Source organism: Centroberyx gerrardi, chromosome 6 (assembly GCF_048128805.1).
Source record: "Centroberyx gerrardi isolate f3 chromosome 6, fCenGer3.hap1.cur.20231027, whole genome shotgun sequence".
Lineage (NCBI taxonomy): Eukaryota > Metazoa > Chordata > Actinopteri > Beryciformes > Berycidae > Centroberyx > Centroberyx gerrardi.
Genome location: NC_136002.1, coordinates 27,849,017 through 27,875,961, shown reverse-complemented (window position 1 = coordinate 27,875,961; position 26,945 = coordinate 27,849,017). Strand labels below are relative to the sequence as shown.

At 47.9% G+C, this 26,945-nt stretch overlaps 1 protein-coding gene across 1 annotated transcript in view; it reads right to left on the bottom strand.

Annotated features, from left to right (window-relative positions):
* The window catches only part of aplp2 (amyloid beta (A4) precursor-like protein 2), a 48,060-nt gene that overhangs the window by 11,838 nt on the left and 9,277 nt on the right, over nt 1-26,945 (bottom strand). Inside the window, exons 2-6 of the mRNA XM_078283944.1 lie at nt 8,299-8,472; nt 7,360-7,489; nt 2,649-2,761; nt 774-997; nt 18-162 (exon numbers count right to left, since the gene is read on the bottom strand). Of these exons, the coding sequence (XP_078140070.1) occupies nt 18-162; nt 774-997; nt 2,649-2,761; nt 7,360-7,489; nt 8,299-8,472 (786 nt within the window). The remainder of the gene's footprint in view (nt 1-17; nt 163-773; nt 998-2,648; nt 2,762-7,359; nt 7,490-8,298; nt 8,473-26,945) is intronic.

Below are 26,945 nucleotides of genomic sequence, written 5' to 3'. Positions count from 1 at the left end.
TCCTCGTCCTCGTCCACTTGGGCTCCTCCTTCTGGGTGGCCTCCTCGTCGGGCCGAGCGCACATCGCTGACGGAGGGGGAAGAGGGGGGGGTGGAGAGGTGGAGAGGTGGAGGTGATTGAGCGAAGGGGTGGGGAGCCAGGCGGAGGAGTGATTTATCAAACCTGGGCAGAGCAGCTGCCATAGGTCAATGTCACGACACTTTAATTCATCCAGATGGCCGGTAATATCTGCCCTTCGCAACGGGACGGATATTACACACGCGATATATCAAAGACAACGCATGATCGTGCAGCCACAGGCACACACACACACACACACACACACACACACACATGCACTTCCCCGCCACAAAATACCGTATGAACTGCATGCCTCCACCCAGAGATGGGCAGTATTTAAATTACATATATTTGGAATACGCATTTTAATTACTTTTGAGTATTTTTGTAATTTGTATTTGACCTGAGTTGAAAAAATACTAAATGTAATTTGAATCAAGATACGTTTGGGGTGTAGAATTTTTGAATTAAATTACTTCAATTATTTTTTTTAGAATATGTAAGACTAAATGAAATGGGGAGTTTCCATAAGTTTTGAGATGCAGAGCCTGTTTTGACTGTTCCTATGGAGATGTGTCACATGACGTGCTTGTTGCATGTGCAGAGGTAATGAAATACATTTGCTCACACCAGCAACTTGTCATTTATTTTGGTCATGTATTTGTGTTTTGTATCTAGATACAAAATCCTCCCCTCACAAATAACACCCTCACCTGTCCTCTATGGCCTCCTCGCCGTCGTCCACATCGGCGTCATCGATGTCCTCGTCCTCCTCCTCCTCCTCCTCGTCCTCCTCCTGGGAGGGCAGGGCGGGAGGCGCGGTCTCCCCGGCGCGGGACGAGGGGCAGCACACGTATTCGGTGCCGTGGAACTTGTCGATGCCGCAGGGCAGCAGCATGCCGTAGCTGTGCAGCACCATGGAGCTCTTGGCGCACGCCTGGCGGGGCGGAGGGAGAGAGCGGAGGTGAACGAGGGATGAAACCGACTGAGCAAATAAGCACAGGACTAGACATGGATGATTACTATGCCTCCCTCAGTACTATTAACTTTTAACTTGTGCTTTGACAAAGTAATATTTGTTTAACCTTTAGTTATCCGAGGAAAGTAAAAGGACTACACCGACTTTTTGGAAGTTTGGTCCATTGGTCATCTTACCCAGTAACAACAGGATTGGCACCAAAATGATCTCTGGTTCTCTGTTAGATAGTTGTGTCTGGTGCGCATGCTTTAGCATACAGCTTAGTAATCATAGGCGACTAGCATTATCCATAGTATGAAGATAAACCTTTCAGTAATCCAAAGTTGGCATTAGATTTTGTTCTATGGGCTGTAGATTCCTAACTTCTGAAAACAAAACCTAAATCTTCATCATTAGTCCATTAGTCCATCCATTACAAATAAACAGAGCAAAATGTAGCTGTCTGGCTAACTTTTCTGACTTGCTGTGTAAACAAAACAAGTTTTGTGCATTCTTTTTTGTCTATTTTGCCAATCCCCTAAAAAAAGCCTGGCAGGTTTAGACGTGTCATTAAAATTAACCAACCACCCAACCGTGAAAATGCTACAGTTTCTAATTTTCTCAATTTTAGCAGAATGTTAGTCGCCTCCATTTACTTAACGTACCATATGCTAAAGCATTAGCATGCACACTGGACACAACTATGTACCAGACTCTCAGAGATGATTTTGGTGCCAGTCCTCTCCTCACACATTGGGTAAGGTGACCAGTGGGCCAAACTTCCAAAAAGTCGATATAGTCCTTTAACTGAGCATGCATGCTCTTTTCAAGCTATGCTGTGCTTCACATCCATGCTGTTACATACAGTCACAGCTAGCAGCTACCCAGTGCTACTGGTGGCCGCTGAGCAGCTCTGCTGTAGCAGTTGGGGATTAAGTGTCTTGCTTATGAGCACTGAGGGAGGGGAGGCTGTTTCTTCATCATTTCTTCCAACCCAGATTTTCCCAGTGGTAAGATGTATTACTGCTTGGCTGTAACAAATTTTTTATCGACTGGAGACCTTCTGGATGTCACACTATCTAAGGCTGCAGATGCCACTCGGGTTTCGGCATTGATAATGATACGTGCTGGGGAAAAGCGAGAGACTAGTTAAGAAGCACGAGGCTGGCAGCGAGCGGAGCAGAAGGTAGATGAAGCTGCTGAGCTGCTCTTCCTGTCCTGGTCTGAGAGCGGCCCCCAAGGGCCGGGCTCCAGAGCGGCCCAGGGGGGATTAGCTGCATTACAGCCACAACACTAATCTGATTAGTGGCTGAAATGTGAGGGCTCCCAGTCAGCCTGTGATCAGAGGGCCTCCGAGACTCACAGAGACAGGTGGAAAGAAAAAGGAATAAGAGGAGGAAGGAGAGAGAAAGAGGGGGAGTGAAGAGGGAGAGCGAGAGCGAGAACGAGAGAGAGAAGGGACTAAAAATTCGGTTACTTCGGATGCTAAAATTAAAGCTGACACTAAATACTCCCTATTCCTGAAGGACGAATGATCCCCTCTGTGTATGAGTCTTTTCCCTCGCCTTGCTGTCTCTGAGATAGTGTTACAATGAGACACAGCCTCCCACTGTTTCCTCTGCAGCATTACCTCCTTGGCCACGCCGTGCCACTGCTGGTGGCTGACGCACATGTCCATGCGCTCCTTGTGGAAGAACTTGCACTTCTCCGGAACCAGCAGCACGTCGCTCACGAACTCGCCCACTGTAATGACAAATCACATGGCCCGGCGGCCTGTTAGTCACGCCACCAATCTGTCCCGAATTCACTCCCCAGCGCGTCGTGCCGGCCCGGCCCGGTCACCGCTCGACACCAGGGTCAGAAACTATAAACCGCTCGCTGGGACTAAAAAAGGAATAACAGATGAGACGAATGAAAAAAGGGCATAATTCAATAATTCATAGTTGCCTGGTCCTGTGCATTTCATTACGGGGGCATAACAGAAAGGGCATTTGACACTTCAACATCTGTCCATGCACCTGGAGCCAAGAGGGATTCATCTCTTTTACAGACTCATCTAGCGCTCTGCAATCAAAATGGCAGGAGGAGAAAATCAGGTTTCACGCTGTGACTCTTTTAAGGTAGCCAACACTCTTCCTGGGAGTGAATGATATCATTTGCTTGATGAATTCAATTCTGAGATCTTTTATTCATCAGACAAGCTGACAGAAAGCTCATGTGGGAAATGAAAGACAAAGACGCCTTGCGAATTCCCATGAAGTGTCCCGGGTTGAAAACCAGGCGGAGGGAAGCATATGGTGCAGGGGTCATAAGAAAGATTAAATAGGACGGGGACAGTTGATGGGCTGGCAAGAGTGACGAGCCGCTCAGGTAGAGACGCTGCCATCGGAAACAGATGGAGAGCCGGGCGGAGAGAGAAATGGAAAGAGCGAGAGAGAGGAGAGAAGAGGGAGGAAAGGAAGAATCAGGATAAAGTCCAAAGCTGAGATCCGACTCGGCTAAGGGATGGGCGGACCGAAAACGCACAATGAGGGTCTGGAGGTTTCACAAAGAGCCGTCCTAACCGCTCATTTAGTGGTTCGCCGCGACCCCGGCCTGAGGCAGAGCCGCTGGAGCACTTCATATAAGCCAGCCAGGGAGCGGGTGAAAAAGCAGTGTTTTGGAAAATGAGAGGGTAGGATAGGAAGAGGAGCGAGCTGGAAATAGCAGAGGACCCGGCAGCTGCTTCTCATCTCCGCCCAGGAGGCACAGCAACACCCCCTCATCCCTCCACCCACCCCATCCTTCTGCTTTCCTTGCTCTGCCTCCAAACTTCTCCTTCTCTTAAGGCTCAGAGAGAGAGAGAGAGAGAGAGAGAGAGAGAGAGAGAGAGAGAGAGAGAGAGAGAGAGAGAGAGAGAGAGAGAGAGCTCAGGGGAAAGCATCATAGTCTGACTCTGACCCCCAGTAACCCTTAGTTCCTCCACATCCTGCATACTGGATGCTCTATTGGGGCTTTAGTTCCCTAGCTCACTCCCTCACTCATTCACTCACACACACACACACACACACACACACTCTCTCATCTTTTCTCTCTCTGTCACACACACACAGGTTGGTTTGGTTGCGAGCAGACGGCGTGCGCAGTCACACTGCAATGGGTGATGGATGGTGGTGTTTGGAGAGCAGCTGTGCCTCGCAAGAACTGCAGCGCTGTGTGTATGCGTGTATAGCTGTGTGTGTGTGAGAGAGAGAGCATACATACACTCCTCTTTCTCTGTGACCTCCTCTCCACCTACTCTATTCAGCCGTATTTCCTTTAACCTCCCCGCCTATCAGACACCCGTTCTGTAGCCCCCTAGACTGGCTGTACTACCGGCCTGTGGGGGGTGTGAAGGTAAGGATATACACCTTACACCAATGATATACTGGTCGGTGGTGAATTCAACTAAGCGCCCAGTAGCTGCTTGTCGACAGCAAGGCTGTTGCGTGTCGAGGGCTTTTCCGGAGAAAGCCTGGTCTTATGAAATTTTGTGGAATCAGCACGATGTCTTAAAATGCAAATAACGCGCTCCGTGCAACAAAAGTGAGAGAAATCCAATTTCCCACCACAAAAGGATTACATGACTAGCAGCAGGCAGTAGTTTGATGTTGAAATAGCATGATGAAACCACATGTGACCTCAACTCCTGGGTTCAACTCCCAACTCATGCAAAGAACTTTTATACCGTGAGTGAAGTTTTCATTTTTAGCCAAAACCTTTCCCCAACCACAACCAAATTGTTTCAGTTGCCCAACCTTAACCAAAGTTTTACTTGCCCATACTTAACTGTTCGCTGACCTTTCCACATGATGAACACTTGAAAATGGCGTGTCCAATTCACGGTTTTGTCACATAATCCGTTCATGGCGGAGGAACGAAATCATCAGATTCGTATCCACAACACGTAATCTGCGTTTCAGAGTTCGTGCTCATGTTACAAAATGTTTTTGAGACTGTATTGCCGGTATTGACAGAGGTTTGACCCTCTAATACAAGCCTTGATTTGCATCCATTATCAACTTACACTTATTAAGCAGAGAACTTCAGCAGGGTCTCCACATTACGCTTACTGTGTGAACGTGACTATTGACACACAGGCTGCAAGGTATTATACGATCAAGTGAAAGAAATTCTAGACATTAAACACGAGAAATGAAATATACATTTTCTTTCCACTTTTTCTCTCTGTTTCAGCAGCAGTCTGCCGGACTCTGTGTTGTCCAAATGCATTTTCCCTTGTTTTAATCATTGTGTAACAGACAGGCTGCCGAGCACATTAACCCACACCCCAGTCACACATCTGCCACTGTCCTCACCACTTGAGACATAATAATAAAAAATAAAAAAAATCTCTAAAATAATCCTTTGCTGTTTGACAAAGACATCATGCTGCAGGGATTAGAGTGCCATGGAACAAAAGTCACATTCATCTGCAGAGCCATTGTCGGGGACGGGAACATGGAGGGATTGTGGCTCTGTGACTGAGCCTCTGCATGGGCCTGGAGAGATGGGATATGGTATAACCCATCTCAGTCTCTCTCACTCTTTCACTGAGCCCCTTTCTTAGCACTTGCATTATTCATATAAACCTATTAACTTGACATGGACGCAGGTCTGGCCCTTTTAATCATATTCCCCGAGCTACGGCTCACCTCCCTTTGGTCCGTTTCATTTCCTTTTGATTCTACTGTAATTACTGTACGCATATAAGGCAGATACCTCAGATGTCCCGTTCTCTGGAACATTATGCGAACACCACAAATAATGAATAATTCAGTGGCACTTGTCATTTGTCAATTGCACTTGATATGAAAGGGGAGCATGAAAATGACGGGCCGAGGGGTGAGGTGCGATGAGGTGGCAAAGGCGTGCTGTGGCTTGTAGCATATGATCAGAGCCCTCCAATTAAGCCCCTAACATGCTCCATTACATAATTAACCAGAAACCCTCTCAATGGCCTCCTTCTCGCCAACACTTTATGTTTATCTCTCCTTCTCCATCTGTCTCCTCTGTTCTCTCTGTTCAATCTCCTCATTTGCAACCCAGCAGAACGGCAGAGTAGAACTTGTAATCTGATGGGCCAGCAGTGTGCAGGCATAGAGGACCTTTAACAATGATGACAAAAATGTGCAAGAACAGGCAATAGGCCTATTTAATTATGCCTGAAGAGGTAATGGGATTTTTTAAATTAAATGGCAGTCACAGCACTGTTGCTGAATCATAATGAGAGATCTTGGTTATTGATGGAGGCAGTGGCTGGCCAGTGGGAGGCGGCTAAGGTGAGACAGACTAACTTCGGGGCGAACATGCATAACCCACAGAGCGGTCGCAGGCTGTCAGATGAGAGGAAGTTGGGGAATTTGGAGTCAGATTGATTCTGCCTGCGCACCTCTCATCTGTATTCCTGCCTCAGTCACTGAGTGGCCACTCCAGTTGTGATGTTTGCTGTCCCATGAATTTCCCAAAAGCCTCCTCTCTCCGTTTGCCAAAAATGCTCTTGAATGGTAGCCCATTTCACAGTCCAATGCTACCGCTAATAGCTTTTTCATCCCGGAAAGCGGCACAACTCAATCAGCAAGAGGCTTTGGGACAGAGGGAGGGCACTGGGAAGAGTTTCCAGCATAGAGGATGATGGTTTTTCCCTCCTGAGATAGCCGGACAAGGGAAGGGAAGCCTCGTTTCAGAACTCTATTTCTCAATTATTGCAACCCCGAGCCTCAAAGGCAGCTGCAGCGTAGTGCGTTTTTGTAAGTCAAGGGGCGCAGAGACATGTTAGAGTTAGAGGCTCTATCTGACATTTAATAAAGCAGAATATAGCCATGTTGCCATTGCTGATTACAGTGATGCTGTGGGACAAAGGGGAGTGTGTATGACAGCGCAGGCGAGTGGAGAAATGGGGAGTAATAAAGCAGGCCTCCTCACAGACCTCCCTCTCTCTGACCCTGTGTGTCTGTGCGAGTTTATGGCCACTGTCTGAGGGGGGAAATAAGATTGTGCTTTATTGCTCAACAAGCCTCCCCAACAATAATAGCTTTCCCCCCCCAGCCATCCGTTCTGAGAGACATTATCTCCCATCCAGCCTGGATCTGCTCAATCTGCAGCTCAAGGCCAGGATTAGTCAACTGAATCAGACTCCAATATTGCTCCATGTCACCTCTGCCTATGGCTTAGCTGTATCATAATCCCTTCTTTCTCTATGCCGAGCGGAGGGCTAATTTAGAAGAGGGAGGACAATGGGGAACACCTGATATGAAGGGCCATTTACAGTCCTCTAAATGGTTTTCCCGGCCCTCGAACTACCCATCAGCGTACGGGCTTACCTAAACATTTGTAAGGCACCACAATGTGGGCGTGGCCTTTGCACACCTTCTTCTCCCTCTTGCACCAGTTCTCAATCCTAATTGGCTGGTTGGCTTCCACCACGTTTGTGATTTGCAGTTCGGGATACATCTGTGGGAGGAAGTGGAGGGAGAGAGAGAGAAAAATACAGTCAGAGAGTTGTATGTATGTGTGTGTGTGTTTGGTGTTTGCGTGCGAGAGAGAGAGAGAGAGAGAGAGAGAGAGAGAGAGAGAGAGAGAGAGAGAGAGAGAGAGAGAGAGAGAGAGAGAGAGAGAGAAGGTGAGATAAGCAGAGCTTCAATAGATCCCTTAATCCATGGTTTGTAGTCTCTAGATGCCATCTGCTCAACCATGAAAGAGCACACAATTTACACTTTCCACAAATGCCATCAAAATGTCATCAATAAATGCAACTGAAGTTCATGGGGAAAGCTTCTTGAAAATATACATCCCTGCTTTTATTTATTTATTTATTTTCCAAAACTGCATAATCAACCATGACAGTAATATCAGCAGCCTCTTAATGTTAGGAGATACGGTAGGAGGAACAAGTAAATAAGATTGCGGATATCTGTATCATGGAGGAACATGGCCTTAATTATACAGAGACAGCTAGGGAAAATGACGGTCACAAGGTCTGCTAATTGTAACACCGCCACTGTAAATAATGTCTGTCTTTGAACAACGGCTTGCCAGCAACAGCCTCTCTAATAGCAGTTGCTCATTCAAATCACAGTGAAATGAAAAATGACTTTCACCCACCACAATATCCCCATATCATAACACCTATTTAACAATAAATGTCCAAAAAAATTTACTTTGCTCGTATTTTTACATCAAAATCCCATTACTTTTACGCTTTCCCGGGAAAGCGGCGTATTTTTAGCCACTTCAAGCGTATTTGTGTCACGGTGACTCACCTCCTGGCAGTACTGCAGCACTCCCTCTTTGGTTCCTACGCAGCTCTTGGTTCCGGACGGGTCGGGTTCCCAGCGGCCGGTCTGGATGTTGACGTGCATGTTGAGCTTTCCGCAGAACATGGCCACCTGTGGTTCGGCCACGGCAAACCCCGTGCCTGCGTTGGCTGCCAGCGCCTGGAGAGAACGAGAGAGAGAGAGAAAGGGAGAGAGAAACGGGGGTTAATGCACTCCATCATTATAGAGCCATAAAAGATAGAAGCATTCTGGCTTGCAGTCAGACTTGAGACACTGTCTGCCCCCCTTTCGCTTTTCCTCATAAACTCCCTTATGAGTCCGACACAGAGGCCTGACATCGGGAAGAGCGAGCTTGTTTGAACGCATAAAGCAGGTCCAGTTCATGGCCGTACTGCGGTGGATAACTGTAAGGGATGCGATGGAACGGCATCAGAACGGCCTGTCAACGCTTGGCAACTAACGCCACTCACTGCAGTGCTGAGAGAGAGAGAGAGAGAGAGAGAGAGAGAGAGAGAGAGAGCGCAGAGGGGCTCAGACAGAAACAAATTGAATGCAGCTCCAGCCTGCAGCTCTGGAGAGTTTGGTTAGCTTGATGTTTAGACGACTAGGGGTTTGATTGGATTTGTGCGTGAGGTTTTGCTCATTTTTGCTCCAATGCCCACTGAGTGACTGAGAGGCTACAGAGAAAGAGAGAGAGGGACAGAGAAGAGAGAAGAGATGAGAGAGAGAAAGATCCAGTCCGTCATGCCTCACAAACCAGGACATTCCTAGTTTAGGGCAGAGCTTTGCTTCTCTAGGCCTCCTGGGACAAAAGTCTGGCCACAAGGAATGGATCATTTACTCCTGATGGTAAACACTGATGACTCCTGATCCACTAGACATCTCACATCAACTCAGGTACAGACGCATACAGGCAATGCCATTTAATGTGTAGAGATAGTATGTGTAATGAGATACAAAAACATATTTTTGTGATTTTTCCATCAGAATGGCCCATCTGTGTTTACCTCCCCACCCTTTAGAAGAGAGAGGAAATCTACTATCTCTTCCCCCCGTCGAGCTACGTCCTTCCTGTCGTCACAAATCCTGCTCAATTTACTGAACTCTGCAGTTCCTCTTTCTGCAAGCAGGAAGCAGGAACGCCCAGTCTGGCTGTCCTTCACCGGACCAGTGAGCAGTCCAAAAACTGCTGCGTAATTAGCCGTCACACGATCGGCTTCCAAATGCCTTGGTGGGCTGCTAGCATCAGTCATCTAATCAGATCTTCATTGAGACAACAGCAGGTCACGGCCTGCCGCCCGGCGCCTGACGCCAGCGGTGTCGCAGCGATGGGAAACTCTAATGAATCAGCGTGCCGCGGTGACTCTGCATGCCTAACTATCCCAAAACACACCCAGGAGCCCCCCCCCACCCCCCCCGGACGGGAAGCGGAACGGAACTGATCCCCACTTGATTGTCATAATGTCATCAGACTGGGTAAACAGGCCCTGGTCCCGGAGAGAGAAGGGGACTGAGTGAGGACTGTTGGACTCTACAGCTGTCCGAGCGTCTGCCGCCGCTACCCGGGTCCCCCGGCCCGCGGGAGAGGCGGCGTCGGCCCGCGCTGAGCCGAGGAGAACGGCCGGAGAGGGAGACTTGAGTGACTGTGTGTTAGACAAGGCTCTCGGTCTAATTCTGCGCAGTCCTCCCAGGCTGATAATAAGCGCAGAACAGAGGAGAGCAGGGACGAAAACAAGTCCTGTGTAATCAGCAGTTGGCTGTAGCGTGTGATGAGCCGCGGAGCCAGCCAGCGCTGAGTCTGCACACACACACACACACACACACAAACACACGCATACATGCAGCCACACAAGCAAATTGGTGCCCACGCAGACAAGCATGAACACATACACACGCATATGCACACACTCTCACATACACACACACGGAAGCACATGTGCACCCACGCAAACAAGCATAAACAAACACACGCCGAAGCACACACTCATTCTCACTTTCTGTCACTCACTCACACACACACACACACACACACAATCACAGTGACACTAGCAGCCATACAAGCAAGCATGAACACACACGCACACACTCACTCACTCTTACACATGCAGACACACAAGCGCATATGTACCCATACATGCACACACACAAAACACACACAACCACATACATGCAGCCACACAAGCACACACACACACACACACACACACACACACACGTGGAATGTCCTGATTGGGTCCTCGAGGCACGACAGCCCTGGATGAACCTCATCTTCCCTCCTCGCTCTATCTGCATGTCTTTGTCCCGCTCCACTCCTCCCTCCCCGCCTCCCACTCTGCACCACCACCACCGGCCTGTGGCTCGCTCACTGTTTGCTGTCCTCCTCCCTCTCATTCCTTTGTGAGATTGGCTTGGGGTGTATGAGACTGGGAGGGAGGGAGGGAGAGAGGGAGGGAGGGAAGGAACTGAGGGAGGAATACAAGAGCGGCACCACAGCAGTGACAGCCCGACCACAACTAGCCTCTGTGGCCGTTAGTTCAAAAGAGAGGAGGGGGGGGGGGGGGGGGGGGGGACACACAAGCGCTCGGGCCATCCCAGCACTCCACCGGCTCCACTAGGTGATAAAGGCTTAGTGTGTCTTATTCTGTGTGACAATGGCATGAGGGGCGGTGGAGGCAGAGCGGAGCAGGAGCAGGGCAACAGAGCGGTTAATAGCATTGCCTTAAATCTGGAGTCACATGCCTGTTTACTTAAGGAAGAGCCGCTCTGAGCCGGGGGTTGGACAGAGGGCAGAGCCACCAGGGGCAGCAGAGAGCAGGAGTTAGTGACACACACACACACACACACAAACACACTGAGGGCTTTAGGGGGAAGGCCGAGCATAGAAGAAGAAGAAGAAGTGATTTGTCTCGTCTGTGATCCCTCTCTCATCACCCGCGATTCCCCAGCTAGGAGGATGATGGGCCTCAAGACAACACAGATTGGACAGTCAATGCCGCTGACCTAATACAGCCTGCCACACAATCTCACACACACACACACACACACACACACACACACACACACACACTAGTGTTGTAGTACTCGACACGCCACATTTAAAGGGTCTTGGTTCCCGTCTTGGACTTGACAGCGTTCTTACTCGGCCTCGACTCCGTCTCAGACAGCGATGACTCGGACATTTATTTCAAGACCGCTCGAGTTTTGCAACCGGAGTGTCATCGCCACCGTCGATCACATCATCCGAGTCTAAATTATTTTTTCTTTTTAGTGTGATTAGATCTGACAAACCTCTCCCTTACAATACCCTCTGTCATGTAGTAATCTTATCAAATGTCCAGTTGTATTTTACTAAAATGCTTAAATAATGTTTGTTTTTTGTTTCGAAATATTCGAAGAGAAACTGGATTTGAGCCCTCACTGTGATGGCAGACCAACACTATTACAGTCATGGTTTTGAATTGGATTCTGGTCTCCGTCTCGACTCACCCCCCAACCCCCCCCCCCCCCCCCCCCCCCGACCCTTGAAAGTCTTAACTTGGACTTGATAAGCTCAGATCTCGGTCTTAACTACAACGCTGACACACACACAAACACACACAGCTACTGGAAAAATATGCCACACCTAACGAGCGTAACTCATCGAGCATCTCTCATTACTGACTCACCCTGAGATGTTATATCATGTGTAAGTGTGAACACCTGCTGCTATGTGGAGGCATGTGTCAGACAAAGAGCGAGGGAGCGAGGGAGTGGAAGGCAGGCAGAGAAAGAGAAAGAGAGAGAGAGAGAGAAAGCTTGGGCAAATAGGGTAAACAGACAAACGGCAGCGGGGAATGTGTGCTGATTGGCTTATGCCACCGCTTTGACATATTATTCCCAAACGAACGCTGACTGTAATGCAATAAAGAATGGCGGGAGGCGGCGTGGACGCAGGGAGAACCGGCCCGCCGCCACAGACGCCTGTCAGAAGCTGTGTGGGCTGAGGGTCATTTAGCTTGTTTTCACTCTTTACTGGCAGGGGAAGAGCTGGCTGCTGCCCTTCACACCACACTACGTAAAGTTTAAAACAACTGTTAAACTGGGAGAGAGAGAGAGAGAGAGAGAGAATGGTCACACACACACACACACACACACACACACACACACACACACACACACACATACACCTCCCATACAGCAAGCAGGCAAACACACACCAGCCTTTTCGCCCCCTTCCCACTCTGCCTCCAGCACACAAACAGGGTTTATTAGCCTGCTCTGTGCTATGCCAACTTTCTCATAAAACAAGCTAAGACACGGCGGTGCCTCTCATGGAATAACACATGGAACATCACACACACACACACACACACACACACACACACACACACACAAACAAAGACTTGTTTTTTTCCCTTCCTCAGCCTTGTAAGAGACAAAAATACCTTAAAAGTCTGGCTTTCTAATGACCAACCCAAGCTAACCCAAACACACACACACACACACACACACACTAGAGGTGAATCTGTCTTCATCTCCCATGGAAAACGTTAGCACAGTATTCAATTTACCCAGCTACACTTATAGGAGAATAACAGTGTCATTTAGAGTTACAGGCCATTTACTGTCTACATCTAATTTACATTTCCCCCAATCATTTTACAATGCCTGCTGTAGCCTATGTAATTAGATTTTTATTTTTTTTGTGGTCGTTTTTAAAATACAAACTTTATGATGTCAAACCTAGCTTGAAATTAACTGCTAACTAAGAGATGAATGTGGCAATAAAGTTTGTAAGGCGACATGTTTTTGGGGGGGGGATTATTTCCTGGCGGACGCTTCCATTTCTTCCTGTGGCTGTCAGGTGATGGACAGGAGGCAGAGCGTATCACACCAATCCATGCACTGATGTGAAAACGCTCAACTCGGGCACAATGAAATGACGATAAAACAGAAACTCTGACAAAACCAAATTAAGGCTTCACGTTTACTGTGATGGATTATCCAGCTCAGGCAATTTTCACGTCTGTGGAAGTTGTTTTTCATGCTGTACAAAAATGAATGGCAGCAGATGGCTTCTTCTGAAGGGAGGAAAACGAGCGCTGATAGCTGCAACTATGCTGACTGTGTGCAAAGGAGAAGGACAACCTAGGTGATTGGCACAAACTTAAAAAAACACACCGGTATTATCCTTTAAAGAGGTTTTGGCATTCCCTCCTGGTCCAGTATGGGTCAGTTATTACATGCCCTGCCCCACAGTATCTGGACAAGATCCAAAGCAGCTAATCCTATCTGTGTGTGTGTGTGTGTGTGTGTGTGTGTGGCCTCAGGTCTGCTCCTCGGGGCAGCGTGATCAGCAGTGTGAGAGCCCAGGACACACACAGAGAGGACGGTGGGAAAAGGGGGAAGTAATGACGGCCATTACGTTTAAAAAAACCGGGGTTAGCGCCTCGGTTTTCCCCTCCAACACAAACACAGACACATCACACACATCGACAGACCTATTAACTATCAACTAGCCAAAACACACACGCTGTACACAAACCTCCCCTGTAAACACACCGGTCTAGTAAACGGGTCAGGTGGGTGGGGAAGCCTGAGCTGACATTTGTGACAAACATAAGTTTTGTTAATTGCCTGTGTTGCGTGGAAAAGCAACGACTGTGAGAGCAGCTGGCGGCGGCTCCGTCACCAGACTGCAGACCTTTAGACTTCGGTGCGGGCCTCGCTGAGCGCGGTGGGCACAAAACGGTCTAAATTTGGCAGAGGTATGGTGAAGCCGCCCCGTTGCGGTCCAGCCGCTACGAAAACAGCCCCAGCGCGAGGCACCGGTCGGGACTCGTGGGTTCCCAGAATGCTTACTGTCCATGTGACCCTGTGAAGGAATGCCTGGCATAGCTAAGCCGCCTAATCCTTCCCTGTGGTGACTTAATGCTTAAACAAGATAGGCAGTGGTGAGAAAGCCTGGGGATGGCAAGAAGACACACACACACACACACGTATACGCATATAGATTTGTGTAATATCCTTCTTCATTCTTGATTCATGTGCCATATATGAAGAGAGGACATAGACTATCTACTGATTACTGTGTCATGTTGATACAGAGGGGCGATTCCAGCTTTCTTATTCCCTTTATTAGCTTTTTATTTTTTTGTTTATGTCTCAAGCTGCTGTTGCTGCCATGACAATTGAATCCAGGGTAATTTAAAGGTACATTAAGTATGATTTTTACTGTGCCATAGTACAAAATGATTGATCAATACCAATGACTCAGCGATTACTTTGCCAAGTGCTGAGATTTCTGGTGTTTAAAAACTCACTTTCTGGCCCGTACTTTATTTTGGGACAAACCTCCCCACACACACCCCACCTACTGCATTTTGAAAGGCTCAAAGATGGAGCGACCGGCCCGACAACACATTTCTTTCTGAAGCCAAAAAAGTAAATGACAAATTAATATTATTATTACAATATTTTGCATTGTGATATACTGTATATATACTCCTCACTCAATGTTTATATTGGATCTCTGCTCTAATTAGCTAGCTTACGTGTTGTACTGTGAAAATGTGACTTTTTGTATTTCTGTCCAGTACAGGCCACCGTAAGTTCTGTCAGAGACGTACTGATTCCTGGGTCACTAATAGAAGTCGATAAATGTCATAAGATACTTATACCTCTTTAAAGTCACACAGAAATGAAAAAATGACTTATTTTTTTCTGCCTTTTTAGCACATTCTAGCACACCATACACCTACATGACAATTTATGCCAAAAAAATGGCATAAAAAATATTTTATTGTATTGTTATACGAAAATCTCATTAGTTTTACTTCCTGGAAAATGGAAAACTTTAGTGGTGACTTCACTGTGTACCAGGAAAAAATCCAATCAATAAAACCATCACTGATTTTTGAACGATCCCGCCCCTTCGTCCCTCCCATCAAATAAAACTGCCTTTCTCTCCCCAGCTGATATTCCATTGGTTTACAGTTTTGAATGATCCCACCCTGTGTTACGTCCAAGTTGGTTTTCATATTATGTGATTTATTATTATGTCCCACCGCAATATCCTGTTCAAACAGGAAATACAACAAATTGAGGAAGCAAGATGCGGTTTCATTGTAACTTTAAGTATCATCTGTCTGTCTATCTATCCATCCATCCACACACACACACACACACACACACACACACACACAGACAAACACACATGTTGAGGCAGTGTGACGTGAGTGTGACTCCTATAGGAAGTGAAACCTGTGGTAAGGCCACTGACACCAGCACTAAACAAACAGCTCAGCAGCCACAGATAACAGATGAGAGGGAGGACAGCGACAGAGGGACAATGACATTTTCCTACTGACCCGACACCCCACCCCCACCCGCGAAAGGGCAGACAGTAAAAACAGAATAATAAAAGGAAAAAAGGTGTCATGTTCTTAGTCTCTGAATCAAAAGGGCAGCCCCTCGCTGCAATGCAAATGAGCTCCACTGTCTGACTGAAATGGCCTTTTGTCTTCACCGCAGCCATCCGAAGCGTCCCGAGACTATACTCTGGAATTGCCCTATGAGTCACCGCTCCCCTCCCACAGCGCAAAACACCCTCACAGATGGGGGGGACAGTCCAGTCCAGTCCAGTCCAGTCAGTGGCACTTTCCTCTGAACAGAACGACCAGGGTGAAATTTACCGAAAAGTCCAGCTCACATAAGCTCTGCGTGGGAGAGACGAGTCCTTCCCTTTTTTTGCTTCCCGGTAGCCGTCACCCACCTTCCTCTTCTCGAGAATCTGCTGAGGAATCAGTCTTTTGGCCCAAAAAACAGTCATTAGCTCCAATTCCTCTGAAGCGACACAGCCATGATTGCAGTAAGTGACGTTCTTACAATTAAAACGGAAATTCTAGGCAAATTATCTGATGAAGGGAACCCAAAAATCCCAAAACAAACATGGTCATAAGAGCTTAGAAACACGCCCAAACAGATAAACTGTCCACAAACAAATGACTCAAATTTGAATTTCTTACAGGAAACTGTGGGAACGTGCTTATTTACATTTGTGTGCGTCTATATGTGTGTGTGTGTGTGATGCAGGTGACAGGGTGACGCTCCACAGACAGCTGAACAGTGTGTGTGTTCACCGGCGGTCACCTCTATGTGGTTCATTAACCTCCCATCATTCACAGCCAGACGGGACGGGACGGGAGAGGACAGCTCGCTGCTCCGCCTGCCCCCCCAACAGTCACACACACAGGGGGAGTGGAAAAATACTGTCACCCACCGCACGCCCATCGCCCGCCGTGGAAGACAACGGCCCCCGCCACGACGCGCCGGCACCAGCACCAGCCCCCGGTTCACATACTAAGCCTCTTTGCGATCCTTTCCGCTCAACCTGTGCTTGATTGAACGTGCCCGTCTTAACGAGGCCGCGGAGCCGCTCCAAAGTGCCGAAATGCTGGAAATACCGTTGACCCGCCCCCGGGCCGCTTCGCCTCTCTTACGCCTCGAGCCACGGTAGCGATGCCGAGATAGAGCCCTCGTCTGCTCCGCCGTCTCCACATCGAACACATTCAGCAAAATTATTTTAAAAAAAGGGGAAAGAGTTGGTCTCTCTAGATGAGTTCAAAGTGATCATGATGGATCTGAGGCAGGCTCAATGAGGACATTTATGCACACTTGGCTCCTGATGGTCTGCTATTGGATTACTGCTTTTTCAGCACTCACTTTTGACTTTGCTCTTATGTGATTTGCATATACTTTACAAGCACAAGTTATTAGTCTAAAACTTTCTGTCTGGTGTCTTGACCAGGTCTCCCTTGAAAGAGACATCATTCATCTCAATGGGTCTACCCAGTTAAAGTCGAGATGAAACGGCATTTCGAGAGTATCTAACTTCCGTATCGTGACGTATTTCCGAGTGAAACAGGAAAGACAGGCGGGACGTAACGTTGGGAGGAATTTGATTTGAACGTTGAAAAGTGGGCGTGTCATAACACCCGAAGACACACCGAAGTACCGTGCTGTTGCTAGCTAGCTAACTAATGAATCTTAGCCTCTTAGCTCTGTGCGCTAAAAGTTGAAGATTGATTGATGGGTGGATGTCATGATATTATTGGTTGAAATTAGTTACGGGCATGCTTACGTAAGCACACGGCATATTTTGTTTTACAGGAAGAAAACATGATTGAATTTTGATATAAGAATACAATGAAATTGATTTTTGGTATTTTTTTTGGCATATATTGTTAAATAGGTGCACAATATGACCGGGGATGTGATCTAAAAGAGTTAAAAAGGCATTTTCCATTTCATCTCGTCTTTAAAAGGTGCTACGCGTAGCATTTTCGGTTCCTCGATAAGCTGCGATGAAAGGATTATGACAAACGGTTATATCACAGATATATGCTTATACTTTGTGACCTATGACCCAGTACAGGACATATAAGGAAGTGACTCGATTTCCTCTATATCACCCTGACGAAGGCCACGTAGCCGGAAACATCTGCTGGGATAATAAAGCACAACAACTAAAAGAAAAGAGCAGACTGTGCGACTTGAATTGTCTTTATATGTCGAAAGTAAGACCACATCTCCCATAAATCCTGTTTCTTCTGGTCTCAAAGAGGGTGTTGCTTCTTGCCCCCCCTCCCTTCCCCTCCCCTCCCCTCCCTGTCGTCACTCTGTGTTTCTGAAGAGCAAGAAGAAGGATAAGAGTCGATAACAGCCAATATGCATTTTGACTATGTAAGCTAATGTAAAGTTGAAACTATGCAGTCAGACTAGAGGAATTGGAATTGGCAGCGCAGAGGCCGGTAGAAGCTGCCAGTCTTCTCATCGACGGTCTCGCTTGTTTTATTTATGCCTCAAAATGAAAGTGGTAATCGTTTATTGATGTTATAATGCTATACATACCACCTTTAAATTAAGGTTAAATAAACTACATTTCAAAACCGTGCACAGTAAATGACCGGCAGTTTCCAGGGGGCAATGATTGACCCGCAACTTGATCTTGCACGGCGTCACGCTTACAAAGACGCGCTCAGCGAAGAGGGAGACGAACAGCATGGCGATGCGTGTACGTAATTAAGCGGCAACAAGAAGATACGTAGCAACTCTCCACTAGCAGGGTAACGGTTGTGGTGATTTGAGCGGCGCAGGTCTGTCTGTGTGTCGGGGGGAGATAACATGGCCTCTCTCCAGCTTACAGCAAACGGACGTGAATGACGACTTGTTCAAATGGCCCGTCACTATGGAAACCTTCTACAAAAGCATCCCAGCTATTCACACAGAGGAACATTGAGGCTGCAGAAGAAAGAGAGACAGAGAGAGAGGGAGAGAGAGAGAGAGAGGGGAAAAAGGAAAAGGCGAGGGCAAAAGAGAGAAATAGATTGAAGAAGTGGAGCAGGCGAGAGCGGGGGGGAGGAGGGAGGGAGGGAGAGAGAGAGAGGGAGGGAGAGGAGAGGAGAGGGGAGCAGGGAGATAGATCATCAGAAGCTCGCAATGAAAGAGCGAGGAACAGAAAGAGGGAGAGTGGGAGAGCGGAGAGAGAGAGAGAGAGGGGGGGGGTGGTTCAGGAAAGCGAGAGAAAAAAAAAATAATGGAGAAAGAGGGAATGAGGCCACGGTTGTGAGAGACTGGTACATGAGAGAGAGGGGTAGTGAGGGAGAGGAGGAGAGGTGCGGTGACGAAGGCTGTGTGAATGGCAAAGAGGACGGCACTCACAATAACAGCTGCTCCTCTGCCGGAGAGACGCCGCCGTTTGCTGCATTCAGCTACACTGTCTCCTTGTGTGCGAACACAAAAGTGACCCTCCACTCCATACGTCTGCACACACACACACACACACCCGACACACATATGTATACAAAGCTATGTCTGTGCACAGTCCCATCCTGAACAAAAGATGCTGCGCCCATTGCCATGGCACCGTACGTCTGCGCGTTCAGCTATGTCGCTCCCCGTGATGAGCGGACTTTACACCAACTGCCGCTGTTTTCTTTTAAAATATTTACTAGACAGTCGGCCGTGAAGCTCAAGGTTTGAGAGGAATATGATTGGGCAAAATGACAGATCAAACTAACTAGGGATGGGACGATATGCTTTTCTCACCATACGATTCGATGCGTGATATGAGGTTCACGATTCAATACAACCACGATACGATGTAATAAATACAAGTTCAATGACAACAAAGTGTGACTGTGCAGAATTATGTTTATTTCTGAGACACAAATCTTCCTAGCGATGGTTGCTAGAATATAAACAACAATGTAAAAATGTCATTACCAAGTGCAAATAATATAATTTGGATGGAGAGCTTCTGAAGCTGTATTGGGCAAGCCGTCTCATTTGTGATTACTACAGAATAATATAAAGGGAGCTAATATCGCGATTCATTTTATATTGAGTATTGAATATATTTATATTGATACATTGAATTTCGATATATTGTCCCATCCCTAAAACTGACCCGTGCTAGAGTTTGCAGTAAGTGTTAGGATAGCAGAGTCCACTGAACAGCAAAGTTCACAGGTGAGGTGACGCTCCCTATTCATCTGAATGAGAGCAGGCCTAGAAATTGTGCAGAGGATTGTGGGATGGTGAGAGTTGAACAATTTCAAGTGTAGCGGCAAGACGGCGGCTCCGCCAATTTCCACCAAGTTCCACCGGTCCAGACACCGCATTTCACAAAAACAACTTGTATCTATTTATAAGCCAAGTGGCATTCGACTGACAGCTTATTTAGGAATCGGACCTATAGCTCGGAATTTGCTGACACCCTTTTCCACACTGATGAAGCGTCCAAAATTTTCCAGCGTAGCATCGTCCAGCAGCGGGGGCGTCGTCAGCGGACATTCACAGTCACTCCCCATCTTCTGTTACAGCCTTAAAATTCATCTCTTCAAGAAGGACCTCATGTCACCACTCAATCATATCCTCTCTCCGACATCTTCCTCCTCTTCTCGCTGCTCTAAATTGCTCTCATAAAAAATAAAAAATAAAAAAACCTTCTACATCTCTCCTCAGCTCATATTTTATTTCTTTGTCCTGGCACTTCTCTTTTGCAGGATCATTCTATTATCACAGGGATGCTGTCGGGGCAGTGTGGCTCTGACCCTGGCACTCCTTACTATTGGTTGCTTGTAATAGTTGTGATCTAGAAATTAATCTGACATGTTCATTTGAAGAAGGTGCGGATGAGAGTGTCGGCTACAAGCCTGCAGTGTAAATGTAAATGTAGAAAAGAAGAGGAGAGGCCAGGAGAAGAGGAGAAAAGACTTGTGTTACTTAGTACTTTTTTCCTCTGACACACTGCCTTTTCACGGGGGAGAAGGTGTGTCTGGGCTATTTATAAGCGGCTCCAGTTGGTGGGCCAGTGGGGTCCTGTCATCCAGGCCCGCCCCGGCTCGGTCAGAGAGAGAGAGCACTCTAAAAGATATGAGTTCTTAGTCAAGTGGTACAATTATGATTAGAACCATTATTTCATCTGAAGAATTCTTTCAAATGAGCGCGCAGAGTGAGTTTTCAAGGTGAAATGGTTCTAAAGGCTGTGTTTTCCATTCTTTTTAATGAAAGATTCACAGACGGAAGTTCAGTAAAAGGCCATCGCCTGCTCAAGTTACTCTGAATTTCTTTTCAGTCGAAATTATTCTGATGAGTGATGGTTTTACACTTTCCGTGCATTCACACTGCAAGGAACTTGGTCTATGTATTGATATAAATCATGGATTTTTTTTGATGCTCTGGTATTGCCTTTCATCGCTACATTGTTACATTGTTTTGACCAGTTAACATAACAAGTGCTTATTAGGTAACAATCAAAAATCAAAAAAACAAAAAGTTATAAAATTACACCAGAGCTTACCATCGACCCCTACGACGGATGCAACTGTTCTCCAAGCATTGCGTTTGAGATGTTTATTCCTGTAGCCTTTCAAATAAAAGTTGAAGAGAACCGGGAAGCTCTGAATGGCTGTAAGCAACTTCTCATCCGTTTTGCTCTTGCCAGGCGGAGCTATTGTTAATGAAACTAAATCGCATTGGTAGGGAAACGAGGAAGCGTGGAAATCTGGCTGTTGACGGCCGATGACCGTGAAAAGTTCAGCTGTGGCCAACTTTACTCGGCCAGCAAACTTGTTGACCGTTGTTGACACATCGGCCAAGTTTCCCTGGTTGCTCAGCTCCAATAGGAAAGGAATGGACTTCCGGTTACTAAATTCCTAGAAAATTCCTAAGTTCCTATGCTTTTCATGAGCAAGCTTCTACTGCATGAGTGTTTTCCTACAGGGGCAAGCCAAAGAGACGACCCATTAACCCGTGCTCAGGTGCACCTCATATATTTAGAACGTAGGTCCCGGTGACCAAAGGGCATGGAGACGCAACATGGTGTGGGAAAGCAACAAGGTATGGGAAAGTCTCTGACATCACTGGGCGAAGGTCGTCTCCCTACGCTCCTTTTTTATCTCTTTGTCTCTCTCTCTCTTGAGCTTTTTCTCTCTCAGACATTTTGCTGTCTGACATTCTGTTGTCAATACTGTTTTGTCTCGCCGTCCTCCTCTCTGCTGCTGTCTGCGGAGCGTGAGACAGACACGCAGAGCCGCTGTCGAGAGCGCCCGCCTGCTCCTCTCTGTCTGTGTCTGAACACACTGTGACTGAGCGCCTGATGGCCGACATCAGGATGCCTGCTGCATCTTGTGTTGTTTCTTTCTTTCCTTTTTTTCCGAGGACAAGGGCTGCCAGTGAAGCGAGGAGAGCAGGACAGAGCGGGAGCAGGAGGGACCGAGGAGCCGCTTCCCCCCGCGGCCCCTCTTGACACAGATTTCAGGCTGCACACACACACACACACACACACACACACACACACACACAGAGGCAGCATCTCCCCCGGATTATTACCGTTCATCCCCTCCTCCTTCCCCTCCACCTTTCCAGCCCCCATCTTACGCACCCTGCAGGGTCTATCCCCAGCCATCATAATATTGCATTTGGGTTTTCCTGCCTCTCTGGGTAGATGGAGCTGATACGGAGCAGATTGGTTTCTATCTGGCTGAGGAGCAGGAGACAGAGCGGGCATGGGATGAAGGGGAGGAGGAGGCAGGGAGCAAATTTGTTTCAATTCAGCTCTGGCTGTACTATTTGCAGTATATGCTGCCGAGAACTTGGGGAGAGATCCGTCAAGCGATAGCGAGGGCTCGGCTAGAGCTTCCTCGTTAGTCCAATCACTGTCAAGAGGTACGGGGAGAGAGGCGAGGGAGGTAGGAGCAAAGAGGAACTGAAGAGGCGAGGCAGGAAGGAGAGGGTCAGTGGAACAGCTTGACTATTAGCCAATAAAACGCAGTCTCTGTTATCTCCTATGTCCAAACTACCTCAGTGATTATCTCACATCATAAATTCATCTGCTTCTCTCCCGTGTTGTAAAGAACAACAACCGGAACAACAACCAGTTGTCACAGCAACATATTAAAGAGAAATAAAAATAACGCAAGGCTCCATAAAATTGTGGATTGCTACTTAATATGCTACAGTTCTGAAGGGGGGGCTTCATTAGAAAGGTGACTGATTTATGTATCATAATTGATTGTAAAAAGTATATGGGGTGTGCATTTCTGATCATATCTGAACTCATATGCTAATGGAAACAAACAAACCCCATCCAAAAACACACAGTCTGACATATGTGTACTTCTTTGCGGAGAAGGCTTGTATCCCCATTAAAGTCAGTCAACAGAGAAATAACTGATAAGTGTGTGCTGCAGCGATAAAGAGATAATTACACCGAGGGCTTTACCAAGAGCTTGTTGTTTAGTTGCTAAGCTACGCAGGTGCATGATTGCATAAATAAGGCGCTATTATCAGAGTAACAACAATTTTTTTGCAGGAAGAAGATAATTGCTTTTCATTTTGCGTTAATGACTCAAGGACTGTGATGATTGAGGTCTATTTTCAGGTGAATCTTGACTGCAGCTTTGCAGCTGCACAATGCGCTAACAATAGGTTTGAGCATGCCTGTCTCTCCAGCAGTCCTCCTGTCAGCGCTTTGTACAGCCGCCCGCTCCTCCTGCCCGCCACTAAAAGCTCTCTGCATGAGCAAACCCTTCACTCCCTCACATTTCCCATCTCCCTCCTTTCATCTCTTTTCACTTCCAAGCACTCTGGACGACTCTTTGTGCAGCCCTCTCCTCTTGTCTCAACTCCAACTCTACAACTACATTTGTCTCCTCTCTTCTCCTCTACCTCTCCACCTGCCTCTCCCCTCCCCGGCCTGGCCTGTCTCTCCCTCGGAGCCATGTGAGCCGGCGACCCTCTCAGCCCTCTCTATCCAGGCTTATGGTCCACGTGGCCTAGAGCGGATTACATTCTTGACATCACCGTGCCAGATGTTTATGACTAAAATAGACAGAACAACAATCCTCATCGCCAAGTCAAACAATGTTTTTTAGCCTAAACTTGACGCCCCTTCACAGTAACGTTCCCCGACGTCTACGCTTGAGCAGATTCCTCTGTTCTAATAGGAAAGATGCACTTCCGCCAAATGATCTCTTCTTCTTTCACTCTGTCTCTCTGACTCCCCCTTTTTTTTTTCTCCGATGGGAATCAGAGTAGCTGTCTTCATTACCTTGTTCAGGAGTCTAAATTGACTAGCTCTCGCTCGTTTTCACTTCATTGCTCCTTTTTCCCCTAGCTCGGGTTTTTCCATTCTTCCTCCTGCAGCTCCTGCCCCCGGCTCTCTCTAGCGAGCCGGCGCGGAGATCAAATAGCCGATAAGCCGCCCGCTGTAACATACACATTAGCATGATTAAATTGGCCATTGCCTGTCCATTTATTAAAAGCCTCTCTGTGCTGGGTGGGAGGTCTATCTGCCAGGGAGTGGAGCAGCAAAGGGACGGTCTGTGTGTGTGTGTGTGTGTGTGTGTGTGTGTGTGTGTTTTGCTGTCATGTGTGTGTCTGAGCCTGACATCACCAAGGCAGAGAAGTTAATGAGGGTTGGAGGGGTATTTCTGACACAAAGCTGGCTTTCTGCTGGGGAATTTCAGCCTGCTCAGGTGATGCGATGGAGCGAGAGCCTGTTGAGAAGTGATAGTTGGGCGGGAAAAATCAGCGGTGGGCTCGGCTCTGGCAGCGGCTACACAGGAGATTTAGGGCTTAGGCGATTGTTAGACGGGGCTCAGTTTGTTTAGAGCGATGGGCCTGTGTTTTTTCTGTGGACTGCATTCTGTGGACGCTGACTCTTTCCCCACTTTGTGCTGCACTCTCAGCAGTTTAAAAGAGGAGGATTAGACACAGGAGTGTGCCTCTCTCGTCTGCCGGAGAGCACAGCCGCCTAATCTCTCGCACTGAGGAGAGGGATTTGGGAGAAATGACCTGTGCTCACTTCACTTTCTCTCCCTCCTCTTCCTCTCTTAACCCTCCGAGTCGAGTCAAAACTCAGTGCTGCATCCTTCCTTCCGTCATTCCCAGCCCCCCTTTCATTTTCCTGCTGGATGACTCCACTCTCATCAGCATGCAGCTCCATGCGGCCGCTCCTCAGACCCAGGCTGGCGGGCAGACAGGCAGGCAGACTTGTCAATAAAGGAACCACAGTAACAGGGCACCTCAGCAAGGCCAGCAGCCCTGTCACTGACGTCTCTCTCAGCAGCCTGGACTCCCTCGGTTAATGAGCACATAATTGTCGAGCAAGCAAAAGAGGAATTGGGAAAGCGAGGGGGGAAAAGTGGGGATGAGGTGGGACGAGTAATGGAGAGATAGTAGAGAGGAGAGCGGGCGAGCGAGGCAAGGACAGACCGTGTTCCCGGCGAACAAAGTAAGAAATAAAATAACCAATTTGTCCTCGACTGTGCGGTGCGGATCGGCAGAGGGGAGGAAGAACATTGTGTCTAAATCAGAGGGACTGGGGGAGAGAGCCGCTCAGCGGGAGGCGACATTGAGAGCAGGCTGGGAAAAAGCCGTTTCAAGGACAACATGGAAATACCACATTCGCTCGCTACAAGGCGGCCGCGAGTTGTGCCGAGGCCACGCTGGAGCGGGAGACTGGCCAGAGGACTGCAGAAGAAAGAGCAAGATCAAGGACAACCGCCAACGCTGTGCCCTATCAAAAGATTTGACAACGTGGAATAATACCGGGTGACAGATGTTGTGGGTGGAAATGCCGACAGAAAAGGGCGGAGGACAGAAGACATGCACCTGCAAGTTGTTGACCTTGTTGTCTCAATACTGGAATTTGACTTTGGTGCCAATACTAACTTCGATATCTAAAAGATTCGAGACTATTATGATCCCAAGGCAAACAAGGAAACCACCAAGCAACGCGGTAGCACACTTGACTTTGACAGCTTTATTTTCTGCACAGGGGTTTTTGCAGTCGGGTCGAGTGGCCGTCTTTGTCGGCTCCGAAAAGCGAAATAGTTCCAGATATTTCAACCGGTTCAGCTTCGAGACGTGGCGGTGGGCTGCTTGACGCTTTTGCCGTGTTTTGACTCTGCTGCGGTCCGCTGTCAAGAGCCTCACCGAGAAGTCTGTCTATTCCAATCCATCTTCTTTCAACCGCTCCAGTCCGCACGCATTCGCCCTGCGGAGGCGACGCCGAAATGGAACTTCAGCGCGCAGAACAAATTTGGCGAAAGTATTGAACGTTTATAAAATATTGAATTCAGTCTTGCAGAACGGTGTTGAAGCAGTATTGAAATTTCAGCGATCCTGACAACACTCGACCTCACTGCGACTACAACCTGAGACTATGTTACAGAGGGCAGCTGAGTTGGACTCCGGTCCTTATAACAGCGCTCCCGACTCCCATGACCTTCCAGGCTCATTTTCAATGGATCTACGTGCAAACCCGCTCCCCTTTCCCAGCAGACGCCAAGCAGCGGAGCGGAGACACAACCCACACATCTGCATTAGCCTCCAATGCCCCAGGCGATGCGAGGGAGGCCATCTTTGCCAGGGGAAAATGATGAATGTAATGTAGATATACTTATCTGTCATTAAGCCCTGCTCTGCCCTCCCTCCGCCTCACTGTAAGGGGAGGGAGGAGGGATTTCAATCAGATGAGAGAAGAATATTACTCTAGTGAGACATGCTGAGGCCAACAGCTCATCAGTCATGTCTCTATGGAGAAGACACAGACTCCACAGTGGGAGCATCCATCTCTAGACCCGTCTACTGTACCGTCTCTGTGTCAAACCCCTGACCTTGCCTCGTTCCCGCTCCTGCGGCGTTTGGCCCGGGGGCGGGACCCCTCCGTGGCACCCTGCTGTTCCTCTGGGAGAGCGTCCCAAACGGCAAACCGACGCGGTGACGCCGACTGCGGGGCCTGACAAATCCCCCGCGCCCTCGCATGACTGAGCTGCCATGTCCGCCTGTCAGCTCCCGGCCCCTCAATAACGGTGCAGCGGCGCTAAATAGGTTCCTGAAACATAAGGACGCGATGTGATGAACACCGAGGGGGGGGCCGGGTGGAGGCTGGGTGGGGAACGGAGAGGGTGGAGGTCTGTAAAGACGGCTAGCTGCTCAGAACGCTCTCTATAATTAGCTGCTGAAGATCAAATGACTTTTAATGGGTTTGTCTCAAAACAGCAGACTATTTCTGATTTGTGCTTGGAGCTATATTCATATCTCATCAAACTAATGGAATACTCCAGAGTGCTTGATTGGTT